The 24,072-nt window shown below is 38.7% G+C and overlaps 2 protein-coding genes, 1 long non-coding RNA gene and 1 other non-coding gene across 5 annotated transcripts; 1 reads left to right on the top strand and 3 right to left on the bottom strand.

Moving 5' to 3' along the window:
* Positions 1 to 50: 50 nt before the first annotated feature.
* LOC122640361 lies at positions 51 to 7,654 on the bottom strand. Its single transcript, XR_006329650.1, has 3 exons — positions 7,644 to 7,654; positions 5,831 to 5,835; positions 51 to 211 (listed from the first exon to the last, which is right to left on the bottom strand). It is a non-coding gene; the product is annotated as an uncharacterized LOC122640361 (long non-coding RNA).
* On the bottom strand, positions 58 to 211 carry LOC122641184. The gene has a single exon (XR_006329834.1). It is a non-coding gene; the product is annotated as a small nucleolar RNA snoR2/U65 (small nucleolar RNA).
* Positions 5,970 to 18,196, top strand: LOC122640359. Of its 2 annotated transcripts, XM_043833523.1 has the most exons (11): positions 5,970 to 6,111; positions 6,195 to 6,310; positions 11,893 to 12,031; positions 12,154 to 12,450; positions 12,548 to 12,695; positions 14,136 to 15,107; positions 15,227 to 15,465; positions 15,554 to 15,627; positions 17,518 to 17,626; positions 17,840 to 17,865; positions 17,954 to 18,196. In XM_043833523.1, the coding sequence occupies exons 2-11, from the start codon at positions 6,255 to 6,257 to the stop codon at positions 17,988 to 17,990; spliced, it is 2,097 nt and encodes a 698-aa protein (XP_043689458.1). In that variant the 5' UTR covers positions 5,970 to 6,111; positions 6,195 to 6,254; the 3' UTR covers positions 17,991 to 18,196. The 2 variants fall into 2 exon arrangements, with proteins under 2 accessions (XP_043689458.1, XP_043689459.1); XM_043833524.1 differs by lacking the exons at positions 5,970 to 6,111; positions 6,195 to 6,310 and having other exon boundaries at positions 11,894 to 12,031; positions 12,159 to 12,450.
* A 2,076-nt stretch (positions 18,197 to 20,272) lies between these two features.
* On the bottom strand, positions 20,273 to 23,587 carry LOC122640360 (small ubiquitin-related modifier 1-like). Its single transcript, XM_043833525.1, has 4 exons — positions 23,392 to 23,587; positions 20,884 to 21,033; positions 20,571 to 20,657; positions 20,273 to 20,459 (listed from the first exon to the last, which is right to left on the bottom strand). Exons 1-3 carry the CDS (start codon positions 23,470 to 23,472, stop codon positions 20,577 to 20,579), a joined length of 312 nt encoding a protein of 103 aa, XP_043689460.1. The 5' UTR covers positions 23,473 to 23,587; the 3' UTR covers positions 20,273 to 20,459; positions 20,571 to 20,576.
* Positions 23,588 to 24,072: the final 485 nt, after the last annotated feature.

A 24,072-nucleotide genomic window follows, 5' to 3' on the forward strand; every position in this document is an offset into this window, starting at 1 on the left:
AAAAAAAAAAAAAAAAAACTCTAATAAACTCAAAAATCTATTTCGAATTAAAAACAAAAATGTTATCGCAGAAATCGGCTCCGTGGATGAATTGATATTAATGAAATCCACAGGTTCCTATCAGCATACGAAACTTGATATTGGTCCGATCATAGCATTGCCGGTCATTGCCATTCTTTATGATTCACTACCGTCAACGTGGCATCAGACCCTTTTTCCTCCTTCAAAGAGGAAAGAAAGAAAGAGATAGAGAAGGGGAAGAAGAAAAAACCGAGAAAAACTGAAAAGATAAAACCCTTCCAAATCACACACGCAACGGAAACCAAACCAAAATCCTTAACGGAGAGAGTCAGTCTACCAAAAAAATATTGAAACGACTCAGAAAAGGAAGTGCTGTATATCACTGCAACATGCGACAGATTTGCAGCCAAACCAGCGAAAATAACCATATAAAAGAAAGGAATTTTCACTTTGGTGATCCAAGTAAGGAACCCAGTTATATAGACATTCGAACCCTAACGGGCATCGAAAACCCTGAACCCTAATCAGCGTTGTGGATCGATTCATCTAGTTAGCCGGATCGGATTCGGCTCAGATAGTGCTATATCCGCATCCGCATCCGCATCTGATTAGCTATTGGAGAGATTCGGATAGTTCTAAACGGATACGGACACGGATATAGATCGGATATTTTATCCGTTTACATGTAAATATAACTTTTCGGATAGCTATAGCCTATCCGTATCCGCATCCGTTTAGTTTTCGGACGGATTCGGATAGTGCTAGACGGATACGGATGCGGATACGGAAACGGATTTCAGCTATTCATTTACACCCCTACATCTAGTCCCTCTGCTCATGCGACCATGAAACCAGCTCTATTTTGATTCGACTTGGACCGGTCAGAATCGGCCAAAATATATCCCAACTCTCCATATTCAATAGGGATCATCCGATCTGGATCGACCGGTCCAATCCCACCAATCCGATCTTGATTCTTAAAAAACTGTATAAAACTAGAGGAGGAGGCCTTATCGCACAATGGGAACAAGAGAGTCAATCTCATGATCTCCTAGGAGCATGCACTCTACTGGCAAGTCAGTGACCAATTGGTCAAGTAGTTGTTTACTACTCCTTTCGACTTCACCTTTTTTTTTGTTCGGTTTTTTATTTCACTTGATAGAGCATATCAGGGGTGCAAGTTTGGCTCTGACAACTTGAGCTTGCCTAAGATACCTTGGCCCTGAGGGCAGGGCATGACTGGGTATTTATGGCCCTAAGTTAGGGTTAGGTCGGACCTGGGTTCTTCTTATGGCTCTGTGTTAGGGTCAGGTCGGACCTAGGTTGAGGTATTAGGTTGAGCCCGGCCCTATCTTCTTCTTGCTTGCTTCTTCTTCTCCCCAGCTTGACTCAACCCCCTACATCTCCCTTTTCCCCTCCCCATGGTTAGAGCCAATCAGGGTCAGCCCCGCCTCACCCTGTGGGCGGATCAAGGTTGGATTTTTTTAGTCCTGAGTCAAGGTCAGGCTGGGCTTAGGCCCAATTAAGAAAAGTCAAGGTTGGATTGGGGTTTTAAAAAGCCCGACCCTGTTGCAGCCCTAGAGCATATAGATCCTTGGAACATATTGACTTTTCATTTTTCAAACATAGAAATGACCAATCATGCATACTAATAAAGATCATATGGGATTCTCAAGCAACAAGTTTGCCACGTTTATCGCCTACAGCCCTTCGGGTGGCTCGCAGTATCACCTCGCTAAAGGCTCGTCGCATGTTGGAGTTCTATGGCATGTACCAAAGAGATTTTGCTTGGGTCACACTTCCTTGCAACTGTGGTGTGAAGGCAATGTAGATGACATTGCAAGAACAATGTACACCTTAAAAGGCATGTTTAGTGTGCATCCTCAGAACATATTTTGGGTCCAAATAGGATTTCAAAATACATAGAAAATAGTGAAAAATTAGATTTAAGAATATGTTTTAGATTCAGAATCTATTATGAGAACACATACCAAACACAGCCTATCGGAATATCCAAAAACCAAAAGCAAAAAATCTTAAATCCGGTGCCATGCATGCTCCTAAACCATGAAACCACCCACATTCTTCCCATCAAAGCTACATAGGTACAAGCTTGCAATCCACCTAATAACACACACACACATACACACAAAGAGAGAGAGAAAGAGAGAGAGAGAGAGAGAGAGAGAGAGAGAGAGCCCGATGACACATCCAAGGTCATATATAATTATACTTCTATAATTGAAACATCTCAACTCCCCCCCCCCCCCCCCATGTGGATATACATCGGGAGAACAATACATGGAGAAGGCATTAGGTGGAGATAGCCCAACGACCTATCAAGATACATCCAACGTCCCAGGTAATCGAGAGGAGACTATATAACCTTCATAACTCTTAACATCTCAATATTTCCTCTCACATATACCTCACAAGTAGTTTCGAAGATGAATATTCATTTAAAGAAAAACAACAAATAGACTTGACTTTGATAACATATTAATTAAACTTTAATCACCTACAAAATACCATTTAAGAATTGAAGTCAAAACCCTTAAACCATTAGGTGGAAATAATTCAAAATTTTATCAAAAGACAACTAAGTTTCTAGATAACCGATAAGAAATCATACTTCTATAACTCCCAACATCTTAGTTCTCATGTTTCAAGCATGTGACACAATTCATTTAAAATGGAATAGAATTACTAGGTTCGTCGGATGGTAGCACTCCTCCCTTGACCAAATAAAGTTTTCATTTCACACCAAATTATGTATCAGACTTCTCATGTGCTTGCACCAAAGCCAAAAAAAAAAAGACTTCCCATGCACCCATGCGACCAAATCAAGCCCACTTTTTTCCTGTCAATTTATGCCTAGTTAATATTAGGGAGAAAGAATGGCTAATTGGTGTTGTATGTGGTAGGCATGTACCTATTTCCAGGGCAACATAGGTCATCGAAAGGATCTCGGACGGCTCACCAAAGTACGAAAGCCAGAATCTTTCAGAAAATGGATTCCTATTCGAAGAGTGCATAGCCGCATGGATAAGCTCACACTAACCCGTCAATTTGGTCCAGACACAGCCCAACGTGAAAAGACCGTCATACCCCTAGAAAGGTGGAAAGGTCTAGGGGTACGACAATCTTTTCGCGCCAGGTTGTGTCTAGGCGTAGGTACGTGCCCACACGCTATCGGCCTGGATCGGCTATATCAGACACAAATGCCCTTGCATTTTCTTAAAAAATGAATTTTCTAACCATTTTACCCTTGTTCTTACCGTGCTACCGATATGGTATCGACGACTAGCAAAATCGATTTCGTATCGCCCGATTACCGATACTTAGAACCCTGCCCATGGGATACTAAATATATATATCCATAGGTAAGGGTGTCAAAACCTAGCCCAAACTGTTAAGACCGATCGAAATGATCGAAAAACCCGGACCGAACCGAATTGAACTGATCCTTATTAGATTGGTTTTGGACTGGGGTATGACGGGACCGATTGAAAATCGGACCGCACCGGACCGACCGATAGCAAATCGAAACCCGAACCGAATGAAACCGATAAAAAAAATATTGAGGATAAGGTTATGAATAGGTGAATTGATAAAGAAAAATCATTGAGTTAGTAAACAAATTTCTGGTTGTAAGGGGAATTGTTACAAATCAATGAGTATGAGGTTATGAAAAAAAGAAATTTCATTTTAACAATGCTTCTTCCATTAATCTCCTTGTTTACTATACAAAATTAGTTGGTTGTCAAATAAATGATTTGAAAGTAGAGCTCATTCTGTGATTTCAATATTAATTATCTTCTCAGTGACTATTCTTTGATTTCAATTTTAATTATCTTCCTCTGACAATTAATGATAAATAATTATATGATTTGTAACAATAATTATTCATTGATTTGAATATATCTTCCATTCTTCCCCATATAATTTATTCTTCTTTGTTTGAATTACAACATGAACATATTAAATCAATTTTCTTGTTTATGGTTGTATACTTGTTTTGATTTGGGGAAGGTCAATTAAGGTGTTTTTATCGAATCTTTCCTCACTATAAAGTATGAATTTAAGATTTCATTGTGCCTCAAACCCGAAAACAAATCGATCTAAACCGATAATAATCCGCTATTGAAAAATCGAAATAAATCGAAACCGATTGAAAACCAAAGTTTCTTAACGATTTGATTTTGGTCTCACCATTTCAAGAATGAAACCGATTCAATCCGACCGAAACCAAGTCAAACCCACCGTTTGACACCCCTAGACCATAGGAGACCAGTTGAAAACTTTTAGAATTAGAAAGTTGAAGTATTCAATTAACCATCCATGGCAGCAGCATGGCACGTCTATAGTTTTTTAATGCATGGAGCCAGGAACCAAACCATGTGTCTTTGTCTCTGAGTGATTTGATTATGAATAATTTCATAACCAATTGGAGACAGAATCAACCAAAACCTACTATATAAAATGGAATTTGGAAGGAAGGAGACCATAGATTTCCTCGTATTATTTGTTTTTGGTTTTTAAAGTATTTAATTAAATTTAATCAAGGTTTAAAAACATGAAAATCGGGATCTGGATTAGTCCCGACTGATAAGGCGATAATGGTGAATCGGAATCTAGGTCAATACATTTTCATTTGCATCGGCACCGCTAATCTGTTTAGTAAACAGGATTAAATCTCATTTAAATAATAAATTACAATTAACAACTACATTAGTATATTCCCTTTTTTTTAGTAATTAACTAACTATTGTACATATATAAAATGTTTTTTTTGGTAAAGTACATATATAAAATGTTAAAATGGAATATGCGTGTGAGAAATGCGAATTATCTGATTAGTGGGTGGGTCCCAGTGAAAAATCATTTTGAAAACAAGCGCAGTTTTGCCCCTCTCTCCTCTGGGCCACAGGCCCACAACGTTAGTAGATGTGTTGACACCGTAGTGGGCCCACGGATCCTATCCAAAAGTATTTTGGTTAAATGATAAAGAGAAGTAGTGAGGTGTGGGACCAGCTGAGCTAAAAGGATGTGGACCCCATTCATCTTCAAACCCTTCTATGCTCCAAATGAAAGATCACCAAAGACGCAAAGAGTGCAGCACTGCCAAGTAATTAGCAGAGAACAGCTGTCCTCTTACTTGGACGAATAGTAAACTGCCACGTACATGATTTGGGTTATTTTACATACATGTGGCATATAATGGGCCTGGGATGGGCCGTGGGCCATGGACGTCCACAACTTTTAACCTTCGAAGAAGGCCCAGTAGGTGTCGTGTTCGTATCAGTTTCCCCTGGATCTGGTATTTGTATCGTCTTTGACGACTCTACTTAGGAGTCTAGAGACGGAGAAAGAAGTAGGAGTCTAGAGACGGAGAAAGAAGGAAGAAAAGGAAAAGAGAGAGAAAGAATTATACTCTGCAAGGACAGCGAAGACGCTGGCGGGAAACTTCTCTACAGATCACGAGAATGAATTCTCTCTGAGAAAATGTTTTGATTTTGAGTTCCTATCTGGTTCACTTTTATCATTGTTTCTATCTATTTTGGGATTCCATGGATGGAAAGGATAAGCTCTACGCCTCTACCCTTACCCCTCTACTGCCATCTGTACAGTTGTAGGCATTTTAATGATGTTCCAGTCAACGTGTCTCTGACGAGAGGCATCTCGTCAACCAAACCTTGCAATCGAAGGAAACTATTCCACCAATTCAACTGTAAATAATTTTTTTTTTTTAGCTTCAGTAATTAAGTAATGAATGCTGAGTTTTGATCTTTGGATTTTGAAATGCTACACCAACTTCAAACTTGGAAGCGGGGCTTCTTTTTTTTTTTTTTTTTTTTCTGGGGTTTCAAAGTTCCAATTTCCGGAGCATTTGATCCTTAGATGCGCGTAGAACTAGTTCCATTGATCTCTGCTCATAGTCCCATCACCGCCTTGGACGTATGCCTTGGGAAAAATTCAAGTGGTGTGAACTCTTAGACGCGTTTTTGGTATGAAGTTCGGTAGTGATCGCTCCTCCTATTTGGTAGTTCCATTTTCATGGTCATGGAATTTAGTTGATCAAAGCTTCAGGTTCTCTTCTTTCCCACTTCTTTTATTCTCTCAAGTAATGTTGGAATTTCTCTAATTGCCGTGTTTTGGGTCTGTCTTTGCAGTGATTTCTGTTGTTTACCTTCTTACTCTGTGCTTCCTACAGAGCTTAGAGAAGGATACCGATGGGGACAAACGGAAACGGCCAATGTTTCTTTCCTCTAACAAGTTTACAAATCGGGTAGGCTTTCTTCCATCCTTTGCTGCACTTGTCGAACAATTGATTTCGTTTGCTCGAATGCTCGATACCGTTTGAATTCCTTGTTTGTTCCTTGGCAACTATGTTGATCAGTTAAATAAGGTTTATTCTATCATCGTCCCTGCTAAGCCAAATAAATGAACAAATAAATGAACATGGACTTCTTCAAATTCACATTTAAATTAATTTTTTCTGCCCTTTTCTTCTTCTACTTACTAGTTGTACTTAACACGCCGACATCCCAAACGATTAGATTCTTGTGAGAGCTTTGAAATTGTATGTTTCTTCACTAGGTTTGGATCCTGTTACTGAACCAATATTGTATCATATGTTGGACGGGTGTGTCTTGTGGAGTGCCCATGTCAATAAGTGCTGAACCCTACAGAATCTTAAGGGTTTCCTGGTGGAGGTTATCTTTCTCAAGACAACGATGTGGAAGGTCAACTGCCGTTGATGATTAAGGACATTCAAAGTTCCTATGATGGCTGGAAGATCGTATACATGATCACCCTCCTTTTCCTACCTAGAGTTTTAAGTGGTAGAACATTGCTTCTTTCTAGGCTAATTTACACCATTATGAACTCGTTGGAAACATTTTCTTCTTGTAGAATCTATTCCTTTGATTTCATGATTAATGGCATCGCTTAATTCAATCAACTAAACCATGCTACTCGATGAATATCTTTCTTTTGTAGAAAGGAATATCCTTCTTGTTATTCATCACCGAATGCTTCACAATGTGTAGAGCTCTTGTTTGTTCTTTGACGATTGAACCTCTCAAGTTTAGATATTATTCCATATTACCTAAAGTTTAAACTGAAGGCATACATGGATGACCAGTGGAATTCTATGCTGTCAACTTTCACTTAGTTTTAACCATGACTACATGTTTATTGAAGAAATTCATGGAGAAGGTTGCTGCTGTTGTGGGTGATTCTTTCACTCCTTATATTTGTTATCACTATTGAGTAGGAAAATCAATTTGTGTTAGTTTTCTGAAAAAGGAACCCACTGTGTCATTTGGCAGTTTGACTGCCACTCGTTTAACTACTTTTTTACTGTTAATTTAAAAATGTGTTATCACCATTTATAACAATTTAGGATGATTTGAGTCTATTGGTATTCTCACAGCGGATTTTACTTGCAAAAAAATTACCCACTAGAGGTAACAGGTCTAAACAGCTTTGTTAGATGGTTAATTGGACTAAATCCACTTGAAACTGTCAAGTTTCACCATCTAACATCCATTATGCATCAAAGCATCTCTCTCTCTCTCTCACACACACACACATGTTGTTGGGGACAAATGCTTAACCAAGAGGAAGAAACCAAGCAAACAATTACACACAACACGGGGAATTTAATGTGGTTCGGCACGAGTGCCTACACCCACCCAGGGGAACCAAAGATTTTTCACGAAGACAGAAAACTCTCTACACCACTCTCCACCTCACAAAGTGATCTCCCTTTGCTTGTATCTAGGGTTTTCCCCACAAAGACAATATATAGGAACCCTAGAACCCTAATCCCCGCACAATTACAATTTTACATTTGTACATGTAATGATGTTAGATTATATGGGCCAGAATACCGTGGGGGTATTCTGGACTTTTTCTCCTTTTTTATTATGTCTTGTATGTGTGGTTTAGTCCCACATTGCTTATGTAATTATTTTTCATACCTCATTATGAATATAAATAGATGTTTTTGGGATGATAATTAATCATCCAAGCATTCAGCCTAATTCTGATCTCTTAACATGGTATCAGAGCAAGCAGGGGTCACGGTATCGAGTCCCCCTCGAAGCGGGCAGATGTTAAAAAATTATTTATCCACCCGTGTCCCCCTTTGGATAGTCTGCCGTGTTAAAAGCTCCTGTATGATATACATATTGTTTCCTCCCTTTCCTACAAGGTCGGTCTTTTAGAGAAAGCGGTTTCTACACCACCATTACCTTCTCCGCTACACCAAAGCTCTTTGGTCTCTTTTGAACTCTACCAGTGGCATTCTCAGTTAGGTCACCCCTTTTTAGGAATTTTAGCTCATTTATTTCCTAGTTTGGTCACCCTACGTACTAAGGATGACCTTTTTTGTGAGGCTTGTGTTCTGGCCAAACAGACACGTTCAACTTATCCACTTTCAAATAAAAGGAGTTCTTCTTGTTTTCAATTGGTGCATTCTGATGTTTGGGGTCCTAGTCGTAGGACTTCTCTTTCTGGTCATCGTTGGTTTGTATCTTTCATTGATTGTCATTATAGGAACACCTGGGTGTATCTTTTGCACACAAAAAATCAGGTGTTTTCATGTTTTCAGCATTTTCATAAAATGATCCAAACTCAGTTCCAAGCTACTCTCAAAATATTGAGAAGTGATAATGGAACCGAGTATACTGAATCCCAATTTCAAAAATATTTGGCTGATCATGGAATTCTTCACCAAACTAGTTGTGTTGATACCCCTGCCCAGAATGGTGTGGCAGAAAGGAAAAATCGCCACTTATTGGAAATGGCCAGGGCTTTGTTGTTTGCGCGGAATGTCCCATCTCAATATTGGGGGGATGTGGTTCTAACTGCAGCCTATCTCATCAATAGGTTACCTTCTCGGGTTCTTAACCCCCGTAGCCTCTCTGATGTTTTACTGGGTCATTCCTCCTTTATTGTGCCTCCCAAAGTATTTGGGTGTGTGTGTTATGCTAGAGATACCAGATCTCCAGGCAAACTTGAACATAGGGGCCTCCGTTGTATTTTCTTGGGTTATTCTCCAACTCAGAAAGGTTATAAGTGTTACAATCCCCCTTCCCGCTGTACCTTGGTTAGTATGGATGTTGTTTTCCATGAGACCCTTTCTTATTATTCTTTATCACTTCTTCAGGGGGAGAGTTCTAGTAAAGATGTGTCTCTTGAGATTCCTCCACTGGAGGTTCCTCTGGCTGCTGCCCAGCCTCTTTTACCACCACCCACGGCTGCTGCCCAGCCTCCTTTGGATGCTGCCCATCCTACTTTAATCAATGCCCAACCTCCTCTGGCTGTTCCTCCCTCACCTAACGGAAATCCTTTACAGGGGGAGACCATAGAAAATAGTGTTGTTAATGTTCCTATTCAGGGGGAGCTGACTCCAGTCCAGAGAACTATTGGTGAATTTCAGAAGAGAATTGACAACTCCAACATACTCACCTATACAAAGAGTAGAACCAACAGAGGGCAGCTGCAATCCACTTTAGCACCAATACCCATCCAATTGCCGGATCCAGATCCAGATTCTCCATCTCCTGGTAATCCCTCTTCTTCCGACCTACCTATTGCTCATCTCAAAGTTATTAGGACTTGCACTTTACATCCCATATCTCGTGTTGTTTCTTATAGTTCTCTTTCTCCCTCTTTTCGTGCTTTTGTATCTTCTCTTTCTTTTGTTTTGATTCCTAAAAATTGGCAGGAAGCATCTATAGATGGAAAGTGGAAGGCAGCAATGTTGGAAGAAATGAGAGCACTACATAAAAATAATACATGGGATCTTGTGGCTCTTCCTCCAGGGAAAAAACCAATTGGATGTAAATGGGTCTTTGTGGTCAAACAGAAGGCTAATGGTTCTGTGGATTGATATAAGGCACGTCTGGTTGCAAAGGGGTTCATTCAAACTTATGGAGTTGATTATTAGGAGACCTTTGCACCAGTGGCAAAGCTCAACAGTCAACACTGTCAGGGTGTTATTATCTTGGGCTGTAAATCTTGGGTGGGATCTTCAGCAGTTAGATGTAAAGAATGCCTTACTCCATGGGGAGCTTGAGGAGGAGGTATATATGGACATTCCACCAGGCTTCTCTAATGACAAGACCAAGGGTAGGGTCTGTAAATTGAAGTGTGCACTTTATGGGTTGGAGCAGTCACCTAGGGCCTGGTTTGGCAGATTTTACAAGGCCATGATTTCAGCAGGTTATAAGCAGAGCAATGCTGATCACACTTTGTTTATCAGACGAGTTGGTGACAAGGTAACTCTTCTCATAGTCTATATGGATGATATTGTGATCACTGGTAATGATGGTGATGCTATCAAGAATTTAAAGCTCTTCCTTGGCCGTGAGTTTGAAGTAAAAGATCTTGGCCCTCTAAAATATTTTCTAGGGATAGAAGTTGCTCGATCTTCGAAGGGCATCTTTCTATCTCAAAGAAAATATATCCTTGATCTATTGAGTCGAGACTCGGCCGCTAGGTTGTCATCCTTCGATACTCCTATGGAAGCTACTACAAAACTTAAGGAGAAAGAGGGTGAACCTGTTGGCAAGGGTTGTTATCAGCGATTAGTGGGCAAACTAATCTACCTCTCTCACACACGACCTGACATAGCTGTTGCTGTAAGTTTGGTGAGCCAGTTTATGCATGACCCCTATTCCTCACATATGGATGCAGTCCGTCGTATTTTGTAGTATTTGAAGTCTGCTCCAGGAAAGGGAATTCTTCTCTCTCCCAATGGTCACCTGAAGATTGAAGCTTATACTGATGTCGATTGGGCTGGTTCTACTGACAGAAAATCTATCTTTGGCTATTGTTCCTTTGTGGGTGGGAACCTTGTCACATGGCGTAGCAAAAAGCAGAATGTTGTGGCTAGGTCCAGTGTTGAAGGCGAGTTTCGTGCTATGGCCCAAGGAATTTGTGAACTTTTATGGCTTAGAGGATTATTGCAGGATATCGGTGTTGCTGTCCATCTTCCCATGTTGCTTTATTGTGACAATAAAGCCGCCATTAGCATTGCTCATAACCCTGTCCAGCATGATCGTACTAAGCACGTGGAGGTTGATCGACATTTCATCAAGGAGAAGCTTGAAGCCGGACTTATTTGTGTTCCCTTTGTGAAGTCTACTGACCAACTGGCTGATGTGTTCACTAAGGGACTAAGTGGCAAACGGTTTCTTCCTATCTTAGTCAAGTTGGGCATGCATGATATCTATGCTCCAACTTAAGGAGGAGTGTTAGATTATATGGGCCAGAATACCATGGGGGTATTCTGGACTTTTTCTCCTTTTTTATTATGTTTTGTATGTGTGGCTTAATCCCACATTGCTTATGTAATTATTTTCCATTCCTCATTATGAATATAAATAGATGTGCTTGGGATGATAATTAATCATCCAAGCATTCAGCGTAATTCTGATCTCTTAACAACCCCATACTCGATCCAATTACGAAGACAAACCCAATAATAATTAAGTGGATTTGCAGAATACAAGACACACCCAATACTATGTTTAATACATATCAGAGGTAGACCTTAGTACTTTGGTCCTGTATTTTCCATCACTGGGACTAAATTTTAATCTGGAAAAATATCTGTGGTTTTGCAGAATATTGATTTTATTATGCTCTAACAAATGACTATAATTATCTGCTCAATTGTGTATTTCATGTTTTTTCAAGTTATTTTATCCTCAATCACTGAATGCCTGCAACACAGGGAAATGCCTAAGTTTATTTATTTATATATATTTTTGGGTTTTTCCCTTGACATTTTACTGAACTTATGCTTCCAGTATGAGTAATTATACCTTGCTTTCTGCTTTTTTTACTCTGCAGAGACTTACAGTCCTATCTTTCACATCTTAGCCTTTTTCTTCCCCCCGAGACTAGAAAATTATATATATTGGTGGACAACCGGCCATGGAAAAACTTGGATTCCCGGGCTGCACACCTGTGGCAGTTGATGGTTACCAAGGTTAGAACAAATTCCCTCATGTTAACATTCTTATCACTCTTTTGTTGATTGAGAGAAATGACTTCTTTCCCCTTTCTTGGGGTACGAAAGACATGATAAGTTTAATATATATTTTTCTGCAGTCCAGATTGTCCCCATTTGCAAACACTAAAATGCGACAGAAGAGAAAGGATTTTGGAAAGAGGCTTGATTTGAATAGTGGTCTCAGTTCTAACACGAGTAAAGTGAAAAAATTTGAGAGATGGTTCCGATTGATTGAGAGAGCAACATCATCACGGAAGAATGCTTTGCTGCCTGTGAAAAAATTGAAGAATTCTTTTCTCTCAAGCCATGACTTGTATCGGACCCTGTATGGATTTATTGTTTTTGAGGTTGCATGGGCTGATGTCCGTGGTATTAACTATCTGAATGAGCTTCAGGTATTCATTCAGTCATTCTCTCTCTCTCTGCTTATTGCACCAATTTTTTTTTTTCTCTAGCTACTGTTGCCCATAAAAATTCTGTATCCAATTTCAGACAGATACATCAGTGGCATTAGAGGCTAAATTTATGAAGCGCTGGGAGTTTGATAGTGTACAACAAGCTGCAGCATCAGTTTCTGCTTGGTTCTCTGGGACACAATCTGAACATATTCTCTTGCAAGAATATCTAAGTTCCATCATAGGTAATCCCTTGGACTACCATACTTCTTGATTTAGTTAAGGGGAAGACATATATGGGAAGGAGGTCATCCTTCCCTGTCTGTGCAGTGGCTCAGATTTGTGGGGTTTCAACCTTGCCACCAAACACAAATGACAATGTAGCACTAAGAATTTGTTGGCCCAAATAATTAATTTTCTTTTTACATTAAAGAACATTGTAAAGGTGAAAGCTTGGTTTAATGTTTATGCCTTGAAGTTCAGTAGAAGTCTTTTTTTGTTATGAGGAGGTGTATATGATATTTCAAAAAAGTTTATTTTACTATATAATCAAACACTCATTATTTCTATATTAATAGCTCATTAGTTTTCATTTATAACTGTCAATATACTATAACGTCAAACAATAATCATAGGTAGCTGATATTAGAGCTTATTAGTTTTTTTTTATGGAACAAATTTGTTTCATGAAAGAATTATAAGTGTTAGATACTATTACCTTATTACAAATTCATGTTGGATGGCTGGCTATTAGATACCTGATTTCTTCATGTTGGACAGCTGGTTATTAGATCCTTAGCAATGCATTTACTTCCTTTATCTCAGATCTGATCACAGATTTGATCATTCGGCCTGCTTGCATCTGAGATCCATAATCTGAATTTTCAGATTGCATCATACTTTCCTGGAAAGTTATTTTAGTTGCATTCCTCACTTGGTGTGTTCTAGGCACTTGAATGTATTCCATAAGAGCATGGGCAGGAAGCAAGGTTTAAATTATCGGTATCGTGTTTCGTATTGGTGGGGTGATTTTAAGAGACGTACCATATCGAAGATACGTATCGCACGCTACAGATACGCATGGAAATGTTCCAGATACACATAGAAATACACTTTTGGAGCAAAAAACAATATAAATAAGCAATATTGCAGTTTGTTTCCTTAATTTGATTCGTTTTTCAGCAAGGAATTAAAGCCTCAAACATGAAATTTGAAAGATGTCAAAAAATTGAAGTTTTGGGTGAAAACTTGTCCGTCCAGGTGCTATTGATGCTTTTTGGTTTCTGGAATCATGATTCTAAAGTCACATATGCCTTTTAATGTGTGTATCGCAATGCGTCGCACTGTATCGGCCGATACAATGCAGTAGATACCGATACTTTTAAAATTTTAAATTAATCATATTGAGAGTATCAGTACATATTGATTTTATCATATAGCACCGTATCCGCTGATACAATGCGATACTGATCGATACCATTTTTTTAAAAATTAAAAGAGACGTATCTCATTGTATCGTATTGATATCCTGCAATAGTGATACGTATTGGCCGAGATGAGATGATACGGTGAGATACTTAAATTCTTGGCAGGAAGTACAATTTCCATCACCTGACTTGACTCAATCATTCTTGGTTTAGTGTTCATTTCTTTCGACTGACTAATACTGTTTGGAAACCTTCCAGGAGAGGTGTTCTATGATGCTCAAGACTGTGACCCCAATGACAGTGGTGAGAGTATTTGTATTGACGGTGGGCATGCTGAAGACGAATGCTCCGGTGACCTTGGTGGCAATTTTAGTGTATACCCTGGAAATGCTGAATACAGAATGAACACATATCACACACCTCCACCCCCTACTGGCTCGTACAAGAGAAGGAAAATAACGAAATGCAATAGTGCTGGAGGTGAAGTTGGTGCATTTTCTGAGAAAATTCATCCTGAAATTGGTAGCTCCCCGAAACATACAGGAGCTTCAATGTCAGGCACTAGTAGTGATAGTGAAAATGCAGTTGAAGCTACCCAGTACAGAGATGTCTTGATTTTGTTCAAGTTTGATGACCCTTACCTTCCATTTAAATTGAGACCCATCATTATGTCTGATCTGCGGTTACTTACCTTATTGGAGTCTGGGCTTCCATCTTGGGTTATTTTTCTTCAGTCATATCCAGTATTTTGCCATCTCTATCGTCCATGGATGTGTCCTCTAGCAAGAGCTCTTTATGTGCTGGTTTCAGTTGTCACAGTGCTGATAGGGTTTTATGACCTGTACAAAAATGTCCCACTTCTGAAGGCTACTGCATCACGTTTGTGTGGGCCCCTCGTTGACTGGATAGATTCCTGGGAGATGATTTCAAGGATTAAGTACTTGGGTACTATGCTATTTTTACATAATTTTGAGAAAGCCGTTAAGTGGTTTTTAACGATTAGCCGGACTATTAAATCATTTCTTTCAGTTCTGACGCAACCAATGGATGGGCCACTTGTTGAGCTTTTGGGTTTCCTTATTCCCATTTGGAATATATGTCTCCAAGTAGTAGCAAGCTTCTGTTCAGTTTTCTGGGTTGCAATTAGGTCTTCTTGCAGCTTAGTTGTGGATCTAGTGGAGATCTTATTCTTCCCAGTGCAGTTAATCCTTTCTTTCACATGGAGCATTGGTATGATATCAGCTAATTTGTCTATTTAATTTAGATGCGCTATTGCTTCATGTGTCAGCCAAACTTCTAATGTGGTATTGTATTGACACCACCATTTATTGATATTTATTTTTTCACAGGCTCCTCCATTCTGTACCCAATATTTTGGGCCATCTGGGAAATACTATACATACCTATCCGCCTGGTTCTTTTGATTGGAAGTTTTATATCTTCTGTCTACTCCTGCACATATGCTTTTGTGGGAGAGATTTGGCTGTTTGTGAGTAGTATATTCCAGATTGCATCGGCTTCTGAGGCAACAGTGAGCACATATGAAGTTTCCATGTGGCGTTCACTGTGGAATGATCTTTTCTCTCAGGTAATTAAGATTTCTATATACTTGTGCTGATATTATTGAGTTACATTCCATCATTTTACTTGTCAATATTAATTTTTCTTCCTTGCAGGTTTTTCGTGCTATTCGAAGCATAGTAAATGGCTTTGTTGCCTTTTTTGCAACGTGCAACAGGCACCGCTTAAGGTACATTCTAGCTATATATATTACCTTTTTTTCCCCTTTTCTCTTATACGCATGTTTTTCTGTATGCAATTTTGAACTAGCTTTTACTTGTACTCTGTTTTCTTGTAAAATATTGAGGACATCTTCCATAAAACTGGGTGGTGTATTACACCTGATGGGCCCTTTCACTTATTATGGATAAGATATGGATGAGATAACAATAGCAAAAAGATTCTGCGCTACTAGTTTTAAAGAAAGTGAGTAGACTGAAAATTTCCACGCCATTTTAGTGAAAAGTGGGCTTATATGACTCAGTTATTAACTAATATGTATTTTGAGATGAGTGATAGGTGTATCCTGCTGGGATTTTAACCAATTTTAATGGAAATATTCTATCAAAAATCAAACGGTGCACTATATGAAGACATTTAAGAACTCTAGCTGTCTAGCAATGGGGATAGAATATATAGTTGAGTTGATCACAAGAAGCCTAAGTTTTCCCTTAGAAGACGTGAGCGTAAAATTGTCATCATCTTAACCTAATTTAGTAAGATATGTATGCTTTGTATGTATCTACCAGTTTTCAGCTCAGAAGTCTCTTGCTGAAATGGTGGCAATGAGTTAAATATTTCCCTGAAGATGAAACATGTCGACCGAAGTGAGTAGTCCTATGTTAATTCATAGGGATAGATGAACCACATAATTAACAGTTTAATTTGTAATGTGCTTTCCTGCACAACAATGACAATTTGGCAAGAAATCAACTTTCCCCTGATAGCTGCTGGAAGTTCTTGACCTTCATAGCCTATGCGGTGCAATTAATTGACATCCAATATAATATTTTAGTCTTACCTAAGCTAATGAATACAAAGAATTTCAAAGAGGGTGTCAAAAAACACATTAGTAGTGATATTATTGACCAACCTGAATAGAAACCTCCGGGAGGGAGGGTTGAAGAGATTGACAAATTGGCCAGGTCCGATCCAGCTGAAACAACTGATCTCCCGATTATACCCTCATGAATTAGCAAATATTGGCTGTATAGGTCTAGCTATCTCAGGATTGGCAAGGCCAATCAGATCCTGAGTTCCGATCACTAAATCCTTGCTGCCCCGGGGAGAGTGGGGGAGGGGGGGAGGAGTTGAGGAGAAAGAAGACTAATGGATTAGTAATGAGTGAAGATCTGAAATGAGTTCTAAATGAGAATGTGGTTTTTTCTTTCTCGACCTGTAGCAAGTTACATGGCAGTATGGGACAGATTAGAGGAGCTAGAAGAACAAGGGGCTGACCAAAATGAATTGGAGAGAACTGGTGAAGTAAATCTGAATCAGGATTCATGTAGCCAACCCCATTACCAAATACAACCTAAATGAAGGGCATTATAGTAAATATTAACTGTTAGGTTGGACTAACACTTTCTATACTTGGAGCACCCAAACATCATAAATAGAACATTAGGAACCTCAACTTTTAGATACCCCAAACGTGAGTCTTTCATTATGTGCAGAAGCCTTAGGTTGTAAGCGCAAATTCTGATATGGAATCTTTCTGCGACTTGAAACCAGCACTACCTGGGCACCATCAACCAGTGGCAGAACCTATCATTTCCAATATGACAGGCTTCGTATACATGTCACCTGGATCAGATATCAAAGATCAAAGATTTGGCATGGATCTATAATTCTGGACATGTTATATTTAGAGTTTTTGATACTGTTTTGAAACTTGAAATCATTTAAGTACAAAATGAAGAAATCAAGATATTTCATGGTTTACCATTTAAAAAAAATGGATTTTTCATATTCTGTCATTCTTTTTATATTTCTTTTTTTTTTTTATACCCTTCACTTTTTCTGCTCCTAGCTTGATGAACATATCCGATTAACATTTCTTATATGTTATTTTGTGCAGCATCTATAATCATATCCTGGAACTTTTCCGGCAATTATCTTGCCTATCCCACAGATCACGGTCCCGGGGCACTAGTCATTATGGACAGAAATATGGAGCCCACCATTCGGTACGTACTTGAGTGATTGCCTCACACATGCACATACACCCCTTGAATGTCCCCTTTCCATTTGTCTCTTCTTCATTGTCAAGCAAAAGAAAATACTGTGTCCTCTGATATTCGCTATAATGTTGGACACAGAAGTATCCATTTGTGCTTTGCTACAATTATTTCATCCTATGTATCTTTATTCTCATTTATCTTTTGGTTTTGGCTGAACAGTTGGATGCGAGGAACAGCCATGCCAAGTAAGTCCAATTGATTCCAGAAAACACTTTAGTCTTATAGGAAGTCCTTTTTTAGTGATTAAAATTCTAGATTCTATTTGAAATGCAGAAACTCACAGAAAACACATGAGAAAAAGCATGTTTGAGACGGCCGCTGAGGAACACAGATTGATGATAGATATTAGAAGTGCATATTCTGCATCCCATTCAGTTACTGATCTAGGAAGTACTCCATTTAGTTTGTTATTTCTATCCATTATTTATTCTTTTGGCAGTCAACTCTTCTCAAACTTCTGTGATGTAAATATTCATAAGATAGTATGTAAAGCTCCCCCAATTCCTTTTTTTTTTTTTTTTCTTTAATAAATTTTGTCGTTTTAATTGTGTCAACCATCAGTTTCTTATGTTGGTTGTTACATGTCATATAAAGATGCATTGGATGGAAAAAAATAATGACATTTTAACATCATAATACTTCATATTTCACTCTAGGATGATGTTTCCCTTCACCGTTGGCATTAGTAGGACTGGGATGATGATCATAATGTAGTGGTGTCAACGGTCAGTTAGGCCCAGTTTTAGTTGGGCTGAATCGGTTTCAGTTTGGAAATGAGAGAAACCAAAACCAAACGGTTAAGGAACTTTGGTTTTTGGTCTGGTAAGGTTTCGATTTATTTTGGTTTTTCATTATTGGTTAAATATCGGTTTAGATGTTTTGTTTTCGGGTTTGAACCACAATGAATCTTACATTCACTTTAACTGGTTTAGATTTTTTTGTTTTTGGGCTTGAACCACAATGAATCTTACATTCGTAACTTGTAATGAGGAAAGAGAGGAAAGATTAGGTAAAAATATTTTAAATCACTTTCCCCAAGTCAAACAAGTAAACAACTAAGAATAGGAAAATTGATTTGATATGTTCATATTGTAATTAAAACAAAGATGAATAAATTGTTAGAGGAAGATAATTGATATTGAAATCAATGGATAAATATATAGAGTTTGTAGTAAAATCGTTGTTTATCATGAGGAAGATAACTAATATTGAAATCAATGAATAATTAATTAGTAACAATAACTAATATTGAAAACACAAAATTAACCCTATTATCAAATCATTTCATTCATTTAAGTGTCCAACAAATTTATATAGTGAACTAGGAGATCAATGGCACCATTGTTAAAAATCAATTTCCCTATTCATAACCTCATACTCATTGATAACAATTCCCCTTATAACCAGAAATTGTCATACTAAAATTGAAATCAGTGAATAATCAAGTCACCTATTCAATTCATAACTTAATACTCAATGATTTTTTCATTTGCTTCAGTTTTCGATCTACTTCTGCGTCACCGACAGTGGTTTGAGGTTGCATTCATTTATTCAACCTGACACGTGGGAAGGACTTACTGTCTATCTGGCTCGGCTTGATCTCGCTCCCTTCGCGCATGCCTTCTACGATGGAGAATCTCGAGAGGGCTGATGAAGAAGAGGGGGAAACTGACCTAACTGCTGATCCGAAGCCAGAATGGGGGGATGGGAGGATAGAATTGACCTCACCTGCGACCTCATTCTCCTATCCATTGATGATTCGCTCCCAAGTCACGAGTAACCCCATTAGTCTGTTCCAATTCAATTTTCAGCCGATCCCATCATACCCTAATCCAAAATCAGACCAACAAGTATCGATTCAGTCCGGGCTTTTCAATCAATTCGGTTGGTTTGATTGGATCACCCCCAAGTACTTTACCTCACGGGGAGAGTATTAATGACGGTAGATAGTGGGCTTTCCTTCTCCGAGTCGAGGAAAAACTGTCACTTACCATTAAAATGACGAAATCAAGATCCAGTTTGACTCCAGCCGGTCAGATTGAAATCGATCTAGTGATCTGGTTGGAATAGATCCATTACTGATCTTTTAAACCCTGAACTCATCAGGTATGCTAGACTGCCAGAGATTTGAACCTCCTATATTGCCTTCGTGCCTAGGCTGGAGAAAGCATCTGGGTGGCCTAGTAAATAAGTACAGGTGACCTGGATTTAAATCAGGGATTGGGAATCCATACCAATACAAATATAGATCAACTGATACCGGCCATAGAGGATTGTTTTGACCTCAAATTTTTTTTACACGTTTTTTGAAGCATTTTGCATTCAGTATAAACTGATACATCAGTACCAGTACCAGTACCAGCAATACCAATACATATATGCCAATCTCTTGAAACATACAAGAGATGCTTTCTCAAGTCCAAAGGCCATAGTAGGGGAGCCGTCAGTCGGCCTGATAAGGAACCTCTCAAATGGCCAGCATGGAACAGTCGAACCCCATTTATTACAACTTCCTTCCAAAAGCATCCACAAAAAGGCCCAGAGAGAGGACAGACAGAAGCTGCACATGGCATTACATATCAATATCATGCATTCAGGATTTTGAAATTTCCTTAATAGTATGAGCAGTTTCTAGTCCAAGACATAAAGGCAGTACCATAGTAGGAAGTTAGAACATACTTCAAGAGATAACGATCCATGGTATCTATGTTACTATTCCAGGAACTTAGTCCTGGACGATCTAAATTAAAGTTCTTGAACTATTCTTTTTACATACAAAGAAGCTATCTCTCAAGACTTGTATTAGAAAAGAAGAAATTCCATGGGAAAACCAATGGTAACTACCGACATATCTATATGCTATCTGGTCTTCCGTTAAAAGCTGAAAATAAACCACCTAACCAGTTACTATGGCTGTTGTTGCACCGCCCGTCTGGTGCAGCATCGCATCAATCTCATCCCCATCTTCCATTTCCAGCTGCAACAAAGAACAAGAATTAGAGGTTTGTAATTTGCCAATGAGAAAAGCGAAGACTTGGCCAAAAAATATGGGGAAAAAAGGGGAGGGAAAGGAAGAGCAAGGATTTTTTTTTTTTTTTTTGGTGTCGTGTGTGTGTGCGAGAGAGAGAGGGAGCGAGAAGCCAAAAACATGGGGGAAAAAAGGGCAAAGCAAGATTCAACGAGAGAGAGAGAGAGAGAAAGACCTCATCAGGAGTCTGCTCTCCCCGGAGACGACGACCATCAAACAAAAAGGCAATTGAATTGATCTCCACTGATTGGCGATCACAGTACGCGTTCATGAGCTTCCGCAATTGAGTGCTTCTCTTGATCCTAAAGAACACTTCATTTCCATCCTAAAAGCAGACACAGCAAAACCAACAGAAGTAAGTATTGCAAAACTATGGTCATTCTGATGCAGATCTGTGACAACCATGGTTTTAAAAATCAAATCATAATGGTGGAATCCTTTAATTTGAATCAGAATCAGAATCGGCCAGTCCTGATCCCAATTCTGATCGATTTTCACAGCCCTCTTTTAAATCGCACATCAATGCATTTGTGTCCCCATGTTTTGCCATTTCCCCACTTTCCTTTAGTCACTAAAATAGCAGAAAATCAATGAAACTTACCTCTTGTAGCAAGATCTACAAGTGTTTTGAACTTAAAAACAAAAAATGGGAAAATCTTTCTTTTCCAATTCCAATTTCTAGGGTTAAGGCCGATAACAGGCTGATTCTGATCCGATTCTGGGTTTTAAACCTTGGTGACAATAATAGCTCTGGTACAAAATGATCCAGCTAAAACTGTTGTACTCATTGGAAAACCATTACAACAATGCCACTGGAAAACAGAATTGAGTTCTATAATAATATACTGAAGATCAAATATGACCAAGAAATTCTATGAATGTGGATTAAGGACATTCGGGCAAGAGTAATTCATCTTCAACGTTTAGTACTAATGAGACTCTTGGCTCCAGGACTCAATAAAATAAGCATTTGAACTCAAAATGTAAAGTAGGGTCTAGAGAATGTCATCCAGGTGGACATGAAACAAGAACAAATTCAGGCACCTGAGTTAATTTCCAGCCTGGAAATGTTTCACTGTGCCTAATTGGCAGAACTCACAGCTTACAAGAACATCAATGCTAATTTATCCCATCACTTACTACAATCTTCTCTCTAAATAAAATAAAAAGGCATGAAAAACTGTAGCAGAGTGCATGAGTGTATATTGGCATTACAGTCATGACATCAAAGCAGTGTATAAAAGGATCAACAGACCCTACAGCTGGGCCACAGTTTGGGTCTGAACCACACACAGAAAGGGTGAATGAACAACAGAGTTCGTTGAACATTCAAATTTGGATCATTATCCAGGCAATTGGATACCATGAAACACTATAAAAAGCCATATCAATTTACATTACATCAAATCCACAATCTACATGTCCAACTTAACAAAGATAACCAGAAAAACACAAATCACCACTATAAAAAGCCATGTCAATTTACTAGAACTATGATTTACACACACATTAATTGTTCGTATTACGATGAACACGTATAGAGAAAAAAAATTGAAAGAAGAACACACTTCTTATCCATCGTGAGCAATTTATAAACATGGTCACAAAATTGTTCCTCTATCTATTAGTATCTCAAGGCCTGAAACCATTTCCCACCCACTCATGAATGCATTTCTGCAGTTACCAATGCGGATATAGGATTCATCATTTGATTAAAAAACTACCAATGTCATGATGATAAGAATGGAGACCCTATTACTACGGTGGCTGCACATGTGAGGAATACTCCAACAGTAGGCCACAACAAGATGAAAAATAATCTAACAATACTCCTCAAATTAATGACTGAAACCTAATCACTTATTTAATCTGCAAATACCACATAAAGATAACCTCTCAGATATGGCGATTTACGAATTTATATTCCACTGCTCCCATAAATTCCAACAATGTTGATACTGAAGTATACACAAACTCTTTCTCTTTCTCTTTTCTTCTTCTCCCCCCCCCCCCCCACCCCCTTTCAATCTACTTTCCTTTCAGTTGGAGGGGTAGTTTCACAAGACATATCATAGGTTAAAACGCTAGAATCGTTGGATTCCACCTTGAAAACTATCAGTGCACACTCCACCAGAATATTAGAATCAGACACTCAAATCAAGTGTTTCAACTAGGAAGCAATACACGATGTGGGATAGACAATTTTCAGATATAACTGAAATTCATCTCAGAACTACGCAAACCCAACACCGAAAAGTGTAAACATGTGCATGATCATAACCCAATCATAGAAAAAGATGAAATAAGGCTAAAGATCCAATTACATTACACACGAGGAGTTTTGAAGAACCCGTAAAATCAAGTTATCCCTGTAGCGGAAAACCCTAACTTTCAAGAATTCAGAACTAGGAGGTAGCAAAGTAAAAATCTGTTCATAGAACCAAAAAGTAATCGAAGGAAAATGGAAAAAAAAAAAAAAAAAAACAAACAGAAATAAGGAGTAAAAGAACAACAGGTTATGCAGGATTAAACCCCAAGTTAGATTAAACATGCCCCATACATCAAAACCCTAGAAACAAAACGGGAGGAAATGCAATAACAGGAAATAAGCGCCAACCATAAACCCTGATGAAACCGAATCGAGAAGGAACACTGAGAAGCAAAAAAGAAAAAAAGATCAGACCTGGCCCTTGACCTTGAGATTGATATGAGCAGCCTGATCGTTGGGCTTCTTATCTTCTTCCTGGTTCGTCACACCCGACATTCTCTCCCTCTTTCCTTAACGCTAGTAACGACGCGAAACGATGGAGCTTCACCTTCCTTTGCTGCTGCAAACCCACGCAACCAGATCGAGACTTCTTATTGATGCTTTGTCTGTTCTCCTTTTTCTTCTTGAGTAGAACGCTTCATTTCCACCTCTTCTCCTATAATATACGAGGAAAAAGAAATAAACGGCTCGGATTTCAAGGTAGTATTGTTTCCAACATGCAATGATGCAAACCTCTATTTTAACCAATGGTTAGAATAGACTAGCCACTTCATTTGTCTATGTGATTGATCTAACTTTTTTTTTTTCGGAAAAATAGAACGTTGTCAGCTCACTTGGCTCTGCACGAGCATGTGAAAGTACCACACTACCCCCATAAAATCAAGATCACATCTATATTGATGCCCCTACATGCATTCACATTGCCCCCCGGTTGATGTAGATGACCATCTAGTGATCTCTTGCCCTTTTTATTATTTTGTCTCTCATACTCTGAATATGGGGGCCTCATGTAAATTATACTTTTTCAACACAGCCATTGATGTGGCGTGCAGATTCCTCCCCCACTCATTGGCAGCGTTCCAAACCCTCTTCCAA

This window comes from Telopea speciosissima, chromosome 9 (assembly GCF_018873765.1).
Source record: "Telopea speciosissima isolate NSW1024214 ecotype Mountain lineage chromosome 9, Tspe_v1, whole genome shotgun sequence".
Classification (NCBI taxonomy): domain Eukaryota; kingdom Viridiplantae; phylum Streptophyta; class Magnoliopsida; order Proteales; family Proteaceae; genus Telopea; species Telopea speciosissima.